The 12,744-nt window shown below is 35.0% G+C and overlaps 1 protein-coding gene across 1 annotated transcript in view; it reads left to right on the top strand.

Moving 5' to 3' along the window:
- ITGA4 (integrin subunit alpha 4) overlaps nucleotides 1-12,744 on the top strand; it is a 40,447-nt gene that overhangs the window by 19,241 nt on the left and 8,462 nt on the right. Inside the window, exons 12-19 of the mRNA XM_030016848.2 lie at nucleotides 135-225; nucleotides 1,598-1,643; nucleotides 2,004-2,158; nucleotides 4,108-4,262; nucleotides 7,475-7,624; nucleotides 8,916-8,992; nucleotides 11,708-11,858; nucleotides 12,589-12,687. Of these exons, the coding sequence (XP_029872708.2) occupies nucleotides 135-225; nucleotides 1,598-1,643; nucleotides 2,004-2,158; nucleotides 4,108-4,262; nucleotides 7,475-7,624; nucleotides 8,916-8,992; nucleotides 11,708-11,858; nucleotides 12,589-12,687 (924 nt within the window). The remainder of the gene's footprint in view (nucleotides 1-134; nucleotides 226-1,597; nucleotides 1,644-2,003; nucleotides 2,159-4,107; nucleotides 4,263-7,474; nucleotides 7,625-8,915; nucleotides 8,993-11,707; nucleotides 11,859-12,588; nucleotides 12,688-12,744) is intronic.

The raw sequence follows: 12,744 nt of genomic DNA, 5'->3' as shown, positions 1-12,744 counted from the left end.
AGGTATACTTTCACAGGTAAGCGTGTCACTGCCTTCAGCCTCAGGATGGTTGTGCTAACATTTTTCATTGGAAATTTCAAAGATTAGCTTTCCAAGAATAATTTTCTCTTCTTGTTTTTTTTTTTTCTCCTCAGAGAATACAAGGACATGAAGTCAGTAATTCTTTAAGCATGTTTGGACAATCCATAGCAAGTGGCATCGATGCAGATAACAATGGTTATCAAGGTGAATTAAACAATTTTGTTTATTTTTCATTTTTAAAAGAGTAGAGATTCATAGGGGACAACTATACCATGCTAGTTGCTACTTTAACAGAAGCAAAATCTGTTATTAAAATGATGTCACATCTTGCATTTTGGGAAGAAGAAAAAAAAAGAGGTAACGCTGAGGCCAGTCAGGCAGTTTTCATGGTCATCTAACTATTATTCAAGGACTGAGAGCAATTTAATAGTAAGATCCTAGTGCAGAAGAGGAAGAATGTAATTTTTATTTTTACAGCAGCCATCTCATCTGCTAATGTCACAATGAGCTAGTTTGGGCTCTGGAAGCACATTCGTTGTCCTGACTAGTGTGCTAACCTAAAAATCTTACTGGTCTTCATGTAGTCTGGATTTTGCCAGGAGTCATTGAGCTCCTTGACTCTCAGTCTGTGTGAACAATACATTAACCTGACTCGGGGCTCACGGCATTGGAATGAGACTGTTGAGGTCTTGTGGACATGACACAGAAGTGCTAATTTGGTGTAAAACAACTTAGCTGGTTCCAAGTATATTCTCATTGCTTTATATGTATTGTGAAAATATTTTGACATTCTGCAGATAAGCATTAGGTCAGGTCAGGTATTGCCTGTCCCGCCCCTGCGGGTGTAAAAGCATAAGGTTATGGTGAACTGTGTGTTGTATGCTCTGCCTATGTCAACAGAAAAGTTATCCAGGTTAATTTGTAATGCTGGGCTAAAAGGCAGTGCACAAGTAGTCTGCTGTCAGGTCACCTGTTGTTTACTGATTTGGGAGTCACATCTTCAGACCCTTATATCATTTAGACTCATCTGACAGATGTACTTTTGCTACCTCATATGAGAGGTATATATACTGTGTGTATTTCTTTCCTTATTGCATGAATACTTTTCAGTTAGTTTGGAATAAATTAAATATTTTCTTTCTATCTATCTCTATGTATAATTTCATACTTACAAAATATATATAGTTATATATATAAACTGAATTGTTCATGTATATGTGTGTGAATAGCAATATGGAATATTTGGATTAAAAAGAAGGCAAGTACCTGCTATTTAGCTGAATTGTCCTTTAATATCAGCCACTTAAACATGGAATAGAAATCAAATCATCCCATTACCAGTATCTACAAGCCCAGCAAATTAGCACACAGCATTAAATGACAGGGGACAAGAATTTGAGGAATCATCTTCTAGACGGAGAACACCACCTTTGAATATTAGCATATGTGTTCTAATAAGTAAAAGGCAAATGGTGTGTTAATGTTGACCAGAAGGTGAATATGCTACAAAACGCTTGTACCTGAGAAGTAATTACTGTTGACAAATTATGTTTATTGATCTGGTTTTTTTGGACAGATGTAGCAGTTGGTGCATTTCTCTCCAATTCTGCTGTGGTGCTGAGGTGAGATTGCTACATTTCAGTGCTTTTAAAGACCATACAATTTAACTGTACTTTTTAATGCATTTTAATAAAACGCAGTAGTATATTTTCACCTCGTGGTATTCTTCTTTGTGTCTTGAGCTTCAGTCATTAGGCTCTAGAATGCTCTACAACTGAAACATTTAGGTAAACACCTTGAAAATAAAATATCATTCTGAAACTTCTTGAGGCAACAAATAATGTGCATACAACTATTTTGATTCTGAAAAATGCAGATAGCTTAAAAAATTGATAATTACAAAATATAAAAATAGATTCTGCAGAGATTCTTTAAGCTATTTCTGAAGTGGTTTGTGAACATTAACTCTTTTCTATTCTTAGAACAAAACCAGTGATAATTGTTGAAGCTTCTTTAAAACATCCTAATTCAATAAATCGAACTAATTTAAACTGCATGGAAAATGACCAGCCTGCCATCTGTATGAATTTGAAGATATGCTTTGCCTATACAGGACGAGAGGTACCTGGTTATATTGGTAAGCTACTTGGAAAAATGCATTTATTTACAGAATAATGCTATTGGTATTTAGTGGACCATTAATCTGAGTTCAGTGTAAAATGAAAAATTAAAAACATGGATACCTTTTTTAGCTCCTAGTTACCCTATAACATCAGGCCATTACACTTTTATTCAATTTAGAATAACAGCACATCCCTACTAGGACTACTGGAGTTACATGACCTAGAAGAGTTAGTGATGTTAAAAAGGTAAGATAGTGTGAGGATGAGGGTAGAACTCCAAGTTGTCTATTGCATCAACGATGTAACCTAAAGTTTTGATGGCAGCTGATTTAGACAAACAAAGGCTAATTTTTAGCTAGCTAGCTGGGTTGTGATGATAAAACAGTTCAGCTGGGGCTGTGCACAACCATTTAGTAGTATTTTCACATGGGTTTTGCAGCAGTACTATAACAGTACCATCATAGATACGCTATTTCTGGTACCTGAATTAACTTACCTAACAGTGGTGTGATTAAACTCACACTCGTACTTTTGAACTACATTGTAATGATGCCATTTCAGATGGTCCCTTTCACAGCATCATAATAACTAGATCTGTCATTTTGATAGGTTTTTAAATGAGATAGTATGCCATTAGGGTTCACAAAAAAAATAGAGCGCACTTATTCTGTGAATGCTTTCTTGCCCAGGGACCATATTCTGTTTTGCACAGGGCCCAACAGGAGTGTCTGTCAAGTTTGTCTGAACCTTCCACACGCAAATGTCTGGGCTGTTGCTTTGCAATTAGGTGGGGAATTAATGGTGGGTGAATGTCTTTTCTTAATGTAGAATCAAAAGGATTATTCAGCGTGATATTCAGATGTCCTCTAAAAGCAGTCCTCCCAGACATGGACCAAAACATACAGGACTGCTGTAGGATGCAGTCTTCCACTTAGCAATAGAGAAAAGGCATTCCCTTCATAAAGCAGCTCAAGCACCTGAACCTGAGCATACCACTCTGGAACATTATGTCAGAGAGAGGGATTCCCATCAAAATTACTGAAAAATATATCTTGTATTATATTTTATATAATACATATTTTGCTTTTGGCAAAACCTGGTATTGCTTGAAGCAATATCTGTTGGAGGGAATATTCATGGTGAACTTATTTTAAATAATTTACTGTCTAAAATTTGACTGTATTGCCTGGGTGCTTTTAACCTTCTTGTCACGTGCTATTTGTAAACTGCAAACAGCCCTGCAAATACATGGTATATAAAATTAAATTGCTTACATCTTCTGTATGAGAATATACAATATCCTTTAGGAACACATTACAGAGAACACATCCAATAATGAACTGTAAAGTTTCGAGTTCAGATCTTTTGAAATTCATATTTGTTGTGAAAGATGAGCAGTCAGACTGGATTCCCCTTGCTGGATTTGGACATAAGACTTTTTGACTTAAATAGAAAAGACTAGAGGAAATTCTAGATATCTTCATTCAACTTTTGGCAGAGATTGAGAAGTAATAGATCAGTAATGCTCTGAAACTTACTTGCAATTTGTTATAGCAATTCATGCTAACTTAAATAGAAAAAACTGTGAAGTTAAATAATATTTGTCAGTGTCTGTTGACTTATCTGTTTGTTGAAATTTAATGTCAGCCCTGTAAGTAACTGAAGCAGGTTTTCTTTAAATAGATTCTGGTAGAAAACTATAAATATAACTTCATAAAACTATCCCTGATGTAAAAGCATGTATCGGGGATTAGTCATAATGCAATCAATTTTCAGAGGACTAGAAGCTTTCATTAGGTATGGATTTATGTCAGAGAATTTTTAAGCATAGCATTTCAAAATGGATATTATGAAACATACTTAAGGAAGTGAGTCAGAAGATGTAATTTCTATCATAAATTCATGAAAATTTTAACACTTAAAGTTTTTATAACTTTTATTTTCCCTGGGTTTTATCTGGTAGTACTGCTTTATAATCTGAGTGTTGACGTGAATAGAAAAGTGGATACACAAGCAAGATTTTATTTTTCCTCCAATGGAACATCTGATAAAATCTCAGGAAATGTGAAGATTTACAGCAAGAATATTGCCTGCAAAGATCATCCAGCATTTATGAGGGTAATGTAATTTTCAATACGTATTGCCCTGTAAATCCTTTGTTCTCCTTTGAAAAGCACAGCTGCTGCAAAAGAACCTATTTTGCTTACGATTGCATCACATCATTTTGGAAGTAAAATATTTGTGTTCATAACTTCCACAGTTAATATATTTTAATTCTGATGCTTTCTCAGCTTTCTGTGGGGAAGTCAGTGGGTCTGCCATCTCTTATGTTGGTGAGAATGTGCATAATAATGATCATGGTGACGAAGTAGGACATGAGCATTCTTGGCGTTTTTTCACCCTTTTTTATGGATGACAGATCATAGATTGAGGCTGGTTTGGAGCAACCAAGAAGTTAAGGATAACATACATTTTCTGCTGAACATTTCTGATGGAACTTTCCTATGTACTCCTTAATGCAAAATCTTTAAACTTGTAATTACACAGAGAAAATGTTTATTATGTTTTGTCATTTGTAACTATTTCAAAGAACACATGTATGGTCTTGCTCCCCTTTTTACAGTGAGTAGATAAGGTGGACTCACCTGATAAGAACCCATTCCTGATCCATAGGAAGTGAAACGAAGATGATTGCTAGAAGAGAGTCTCGTGTGGTCTGTTTTGTGAATTTGTTGCAAGGAGCCAAACGCTAGCAGGGCGTTGAAGAAGAACACTTGCTTGGAATTGTTTGATTTTTTTTTTTTCCTTCAAAGGGATGCAGCACTCACCAAGGGAAATAGTCAGAGAATCAAGAGGTGGAAATGGGGTAGGAGGAACACTCATGAGAGTTTTATGAATGAATTTAGAATGGAGCAATATGAAGAATGTGCATTGTGCTGAAAAAGTGATCTCTCTACTTGCAAAACTGAAGCCTGCACAAATCCGTGTTTCTCCTGGATATAGCAACCTGAATCCTGGACCAGATTAGTAGTGAACACGGTTACAGTTCTCCGTCTGTGAAGGTGTAGAGACAACTTTGTTGTAGGAGGAATCTGCTGGTAGAAGTGCTTCAGAGGAGAAGCTGCAGAGGTAGAAGTGCTGCCAGGTCAAGTGGGCGTTCAGCAGGAGGCTGCTGGAGACCCACAAGGTGTCAGCTAGCCAGGGAGGCCTGTGCCAACACCAATAATAGAGATGGTACCAGCTACTCAGCAGGAGGAAGTTGGCTGTTGGTTTCTCCAGAAGTAGAGTTTGAACCAACAGCAACCATCCTTTGAAACTGAGGATGGTACTGACTTGGAAATAAGTTAGAAAGAATCTAGTCAGCAAGATCCTAACTGCAATAGGAGTCTCAAAGTCACTGTTGCCCTGGAGTGATATAAACTCTCGTATTCATGCTTGATGTATCCCTCTGGAGGATGAATGAGGGACCTGTCTTCAAAGTAAAACCAACTGCAATCAGGACAAGGATGTAATATTTTTAAGGCCATTCACTGGACAAGAAAGAATAAGAGTGATTCAGTATATCAAACAGAAGCTTGCCTATTCCAACAAAAATTTTGGAGAATAAATGGGAAGAACTTGAAGTCCTAAACCACAATCAAACAATAAAAACTAGCGGATGTAGAGGAAGTATGTTTTATTAAACTCAGAAAAATAGACTTATCTCCTGTAAAATCTTATCTAAGGGGGAAAAGAATTCTTTAAAGAAATAGTAAGGACAGGAAGTATTTATAGATGTAAGGGGAAACAAGGGTAATAAAATAATGGAATAGTTTGCCTAGCCTTTTCTTTAAAATCCTCAAGGTAGCAATTGTGTGACCTTTTGAAACAAACATCTATTAGGATGACTGGTGCAGCTGATCCTGCACAGAGGCTGGGAAATAGACTTACTTAATTTTCTACAGCTACAAAAAACCCTGCAGGGAAAAAGTCTTCCATGTTATTTTCTTCTTCCTTCCTTTTACTTATGTTTTGTTTATGACACCATTAGAAGCCAAATCTTCGTGATAAACCTTTGGGGCAGAAAGGAAAGCTTATGTTATCTACTGGAAAATTGCCCAGATGCATCTCAACTCATAGTTGCACCTAAGTGAATGTTACTTACAGGAGCAGTGGCAAATTGCCACTTACTTATAAGAGTTTTGTAAGCTGAGAGAGATCTGACTGACAGCTGACCTTGTACAGGTTGCTGAACCAGCATCAGCAGGTATTTGTGTAGGAGGAAGGATATGATTTGGCTCATCACTTCCTATAGTCTATCATTAGTATTTTTTCCTCCACAAAATTCAATTTTCTTTTTAATTCTTAATTAATAACGTTACAAGCATCTCCTTCCACCCACTGAGGTTTCTGTACTTGTATGAAGCTCCTAAAGTTAAGTAAGTGTGAATGTCTGTCAAGTACAGTCCTTGCAAGAGACGATGTATGTTTTTATGTATTTTGAGTAAAGACTAATTAATAGCTAATTAGTATAATGGAAGTAATATAAAGCAGATGCAGAGAAGACCTTGTGGAAAATTATTATGGATTAGATAATATGTGATTTGGCCAAAGGAAGCTTGCAGATAAGAATTAAAGTAGTGGCCATGTGGAGGGACAATCAGCGTCTGTCTATCTCCTACACTTAGGGAATAATTTAATCAGGTTTGCTATTGTTAGTACTCTGTGCTTCAAGCTGTTCAGTTTTCACAAGTAGGTGGTTTGGGCTCTGATCTGCAACATTTCTACACAGTCAAGGCTTCATGTGCAAAATGGTCGTTTATTGAGGAGTTTAATCTTTTTCTTACAGAAGAGGAAATAAAGAGGCAGAAAAATAAAATGTAGTCATGACCCAATTTAGTGGTACTGTGGGAGAGCTCCGTTTGATTTCACACATAAATATCCATGGGTTTTGTCTGGCATTATCCCACTGCTTAACTTTCTCCATTTTAGCCAACTTTTGCCTATTTTTCTATTTGGGCAGTACAGCATTTCATAGGTGTGTAAGGTAGTATTATTGACAGAAATAGGTTCACTATTCAATAAGACTTCTTTTAATAAAAGAATCTTCCATGCTGAAATGCCTGATGCTGACATTGAATGTATTATGCTTTTCTGCATTTCTGATTACCTCTTTCAGTGACAAAGATGTCTGGAAAAGTATATGAGCTGTATGGTATATTAAATTATTTTACATGTAAAAAATAAGCGTTCCTCTTTAAATTAGTTCTAGGGAACCTTATAATCTTTAAAACATAAGCATACATGTCTTGTCTTATATGATTAACTCATTAGGTTTCCAATTTTCATAGAAAGATGTAAGGGATATCTTGACTCCTGTACACGTTGAAGCAAGTTATCATCTGGGGCATCATATTCTACAGAAAAGAAATGCTCAAGAATTTTCACCACTTCAACCCGTTCTTCAGCGGAGGAAAGAAAAAGATGTTATAAAAAGCAAGGTTAGTGTAGGAGTTCTCTTTTTTCAAATGCAGTAAGTAAATATTCACGTTTTAATCTTCAGTTAAAAAAAGCTTCATACATCCATAGCATGTGAAGGAATGCATTTTTCAGACCAGCACATAGTGCCTTGATCTTAATAAAACAGCATTATAAAAAATGCCTCATTTTTCGCTAAAAAAAGAAAAAAAAAAAAATCTTTGCAGAACTGGTATACAATTTGTGTTATGATTTAAAAAAAAGAGGTACGTGCAGAGAACTTGCAAGAACATATAATATTATATACCTCAGAACACACAGGTATGAAACTCCTCTTTGAAATATTCATTCTTTTTCAACTACACAGGATAAGTCACTTTCCAGTATAAAATTGTTCTTTAAAATTAAGTCTGTGTTAAATACACAGTATCGTATTGGTATTAATCTTGAAGTGTTTCATCCATGTTGCTGAAATATTAGTTCTGTGAAGGTATTGCAGGTTTTCAAACACAAAGTCTGTGGGGAAAAGAGTGTATTCTGTATCCTTAAATGAGCATGAAATTAACTTTTTTTCCCAAAAAAACTTATTAAGAGTTAACAGACTCTGACTTAAGCAAAAGTCAGGATGCTCTGAATTTTTAACTACCAAATGGTCATAAACATACTATGACTTTTCACAAACAGTAAGCTTCATGTAATTCAGATAGAGCTGACTATCAGAACTCTGAGATATATAAAAGCTCCTTTTAAATGGCATGCTTTTCTTTTCATCTTTAAAACAAAATTTTGTTTTAGAAACCACAGAGTTAGAGAGAAAGAGGGTGCTGTTGAACATAGTGACATACATGTGCTCTCTAGCATACTGATAACCAAGGCATGGACACATGCAACTCATGGTGTCTCTAGTCTCATCAAACCTTACTAACAGTATGGTAAGTAAAGTTTTTGTAATGAAACCCTCTTGCAAAAGTTAATGTGCTGTATCATAGGAGAGACTGCAAGACCTTAGTTCTGGATCCTCTAAAACCCTCTGCCCTTTTTATGTACTACTTTTAAAAAAATCAGCTGAACGTACACCCACTGGTTTAACTGCAAGAGGCTGAGTCTGGAAAGCCTCTCTGTTACTATTCTGGACACGCAGAATGTGTTTGGAAAAAGGCAAATCATAGCCTGATTGACTTGCTTTTGGGAGCAAGAGCTCTTAGCCGATTCCAGATACTTGGTAACAAGGTGATAAGTTTCTTTGGAAATACTTTTACTCACTATAAGATGCATAATACACTAAAGTGCTTTTATTTTATTTGTCTTTTATAGTTTGTTTTTGCAAGATTTTGCTCCCAAGAAAATTGTTCTGCTGACTTGAGCGTTTCTGGAAAAGTTGCTTTTCCAAAGTAAGTATAATGTGGCTTTCAGTTTTCTTATTTGCTTCAATAAGTTTTTATCGAAATTATTCCTTAATCTTTTGTATGTAAAGAACATTAATTTGCAAAAGTAGACTATGGACTCCCTGAGAAAACATGAGGAGTAAAGCTGTGTTTAGTTGAAGAATATTTTTAAATCATAAATTTTCCAGGAAATGTAACAGGGATATCTATAATTGAAGAATTGTTCTTCCATAATTAGAAGACTTTACAGCTCATAAAATACATCTTCTTCACAAAAAGGTAAACTTGTATACTACACTTCATATATAACTAGGCTAAGATACAGTGCACAATACATACTCAATATGTAGACATCATAACTACTGTTAAATTGACAAGCTATCAATTATTTCTGCTGCTCTTATGAAGATACTGTACTTGCACTGTACAAAGAAGATACTTCAGTTTTGTACTAAGACATTGTTATATTTATTATTTCAATTATAAAATAGTGAAGTAGCTCTTTTTCCTCATTTACTTAAGAATATTACATCTTCATTTTTTACTGCTGATTGAGACACCAGATGGTTGAATATTATGTGAGTTTTAGACTTTTTTCCCTACATGAATTAGCTTGCTTTTTCCAAAATTAATTTTGGTTTGTGATTTTTTAAATTTTTTTTTTCATTTACATCCCTAATTTTTTTTATATACCCTTTAGTATGTTTCAGTTTTTCCCATTCCTTCCAATCAGGTATCCTGTTATGCAAGATAATTAACACACTTTCAAACTATTTAAATACAATTATTATTGTCTTGCAGAATCTGTATTACACCAAGCAATTCTTTGTGAGATATACTTCTATTTAGCATCATCTTTGGAAAGTTTTAAGCCATGTAGCATCATTTCTATTCAGAATGGATTTTAATGATTTGATTTTAAGTTATATTTTATCATCAACACCTTGTTCTTTATTGAATATTATACTTCAAAGCAAGAAACACAGGTTGCTGGTGTGCAAAAAGAGAAATTGTACTTGTTGTGAATCTCAGCTAGCTAGGTATTTTGTGTGTGACCTGAATTTTCTTGTGTAATTTATCACTTTTAAAGTTGATCCTACTTTAATGGAGATACTAGGTTGAACAACCTAAAATGACACCGAAAGATCATGACAGTCATATAATGCTGATTAATCACACCTGTGTGATCCTGAGCACAAGCTTTTTCATCTTCACAGATCTCAGAATAAGATTAGTATCTTTCTGCCTACTTTAACATGTGGCCTGTAGCATGAGTCTTAAGCCCTTTCATTTTCTTAGGCTTGAAGGTTATTTTATTTGAACGATCATAAACTTTTCAGAAGGAAAGATTGTGCAGCATTTCCATTCGTGACATTAGCAATGCAGTTTTGTAAGTACTTCAAAGCTCTAAGAAAGGAAAACAGATTACAACATACCTGCTTGGCATTAGGTACCAGTAGCAGATTTTCAGTGTAAATAAATAGGCTAAATATCTTGATAAAGTGTGAAGTATCACCTTAAATTACATTGTGCCCCTAGAATCTCGATTAAAAACTAGTTAGCTGTGAAGTGTTAATTTATTTTGTCTAGACAGAATGCATTCATTATCCTTGAACAGCAAAGCAAACACTTTTAGTCTTAAAAGAATGAAATCAAATAGGGGTGTCAATGTAATGCTTTACTTACTGAGTTATGAGTCTTCATGCATACACTATCATGTTTTGTTTAAATTGCTTAGATTTTGGCCTGCTCTGTAAATTTCTAGTCCACATCGTGCATTTTTTAATGAAGAATGAAATATGATTACCAGGGAAAAGCTCTAGTTCAGCTTTGTTGTAGTCCCAGATGTGCACCTGGTGCTTTTGTGTACTTGTGTGTTAAGCTGGGAGGCATCTTTGTGACAGCATCTTGTTAATGAGCTTGGCTGTAATGCATGTAAGAGGACTGAAAGGTAAGCATATAACTAGTAAAACAACTTTAAAATTTAACGTAAACTTAATCAAGCTACTGAAATGTTAACATTGTGGTTTTCTTTAATTCGCTTTTGTCTTGGAACCTATCTGCTTTTGCAGTGCTTTTACCTTCTGTTGCTTTTCTAAGTGCCAGCTTCTTTCCCAAAGGTGTTCAGTGACTAATGCTTTGGTTTCAAGCCAGAATATCTGATAAATGTCTGTTTCTAGGCAGCCTTTCTACAAGTCTTAATTAAACTTTAATGTCAAGCTGAAGTTTACTTTTAGCCCCCCCATAGGGTGTCTGTACTTGTAACATGATTATAGAACATTACATAGATCATAAGATAGGCATGTTTGCTTGCCCTCTTTGTGACCTGTTTCATATTAACTCAGTCCTATACTTTGAGTACAAAGAGTGAATTTTGAAATAGTGTCTGAAAATACTGTAGGAGTAGCACATTGCTATTCTCATCTGTAAAGGAAAGGACCTACCTTGTAAAAGCTAGAAGCATGACTGGTCTGATAACAGTTTTCTTGCTCTCGCATTAATAACCTTAGGCCTTAAAAAGTACAATACTGGAGTGGACCATCATATAACTGGTGTAGTACCTTCAGTTACAGAACTGAGTAAAAACTTTCCTAATGATCTCCAGCTGAGCTTTGTGAGAACTGCATGAAATCAACTAAAAGAGCAGTGGAGGAAAATTTTTGCATACAAGCTGTATATAGAATTACTTTTCACTTACTATTATGATAATTATTTTTATAGGCCTCACGATAAGAAAACATATCTCGCTGTTGGAAGTATGAAGACTTTATTGTTGAACGTTTCTCTGCTTAATGTTGGAGATGATGCATATGAAACTGTCCTCCACATTCAAATCCCTAGAGGTCTTTATTTCGTCCGAGTTTTAGAATTGGTAAGAACAAAAAAAAAAAAAAATCTGTCAAACAGTAATCCTTTGATATTTTTCTTTTTCAACCAGACATTTTTCAAATTATGCTAATGGACTGTTGAGTTTCTTTAGATACTGACAACATACAGCCCGCCCCCCCACAAAGCTGACAAAACTCCAGTTTTTAAGTTCTCAGACTTCTAGCTACCTCAACTACGTGCAATTTAATCAATACAGGTGACTTAAATAATTTCAACAACAGGATGTGATGGTAACAAAAAAAAAAAAAAGTATTTCAGGGTGTTACTGCTACTTTTTGTCTGATGATCATGTTTTCAGTGATGATAAAGATCTCATTGAATCTGCTTTTTTTCACAGATACATAGTCTGATGAAGAAGTCACAAGTCTAATTGTTCTCTCTTTCTGCCTTTTAAAAATAACTGCTCTCTAGTAGAATCCTCCTGACACCTTTCAGAGGTTGGCTTTAAACTTGAGTGGGGCTGGGTCTGATGCATGCACCTTAGCTTCACTTTTAGCAAACAGAAGATGAAGTAACAGGTTACAGTAATCAATATAAGGATATGTTAAAGTAGTCATGAATAATAGGAATGTTCTGTATATTTGCATCAGTGAAATAACAAACACCTAGTTCAGGGAAATATAAACCACTCAATTTCAGTATGTGCATGTAATTTGAAATGTCTGAAAAAAGCAGTTTTATGTTAATGATCAATAATTTGTCCTTTATTTTAGGAAGAAAAACAGATATATTGTGAAGTATTAGATAAAGAAATTCATGCCATGAAACTTGAGTGCAGCGTTGGTTATTTATATGTAGATCAAAAATCAAAGGTAAGCTATGTATGAAGTTCCTGGCTTTAAAAACACCCTAAATATATTATGAGGATT

Source organism: Aquila chrysaetos, chromosome 6, assembly GCF_900496995.4.
Source record: "Aquila chrysaetos chrysaetos chromosome 6, bAquChr1.4, whole genome shotgun sequence".
NCBI lineage: Eukaryota > Metazoa > Chordata > Aves > Accipitriformes > Accipitridae > Aquila > Aquila chrysaetos.
The sequence above is the reverse complement of the archived record's forward strand: the minus strand, read 5'-3'. Positions and strand labels throughout refer to the sequence as shown.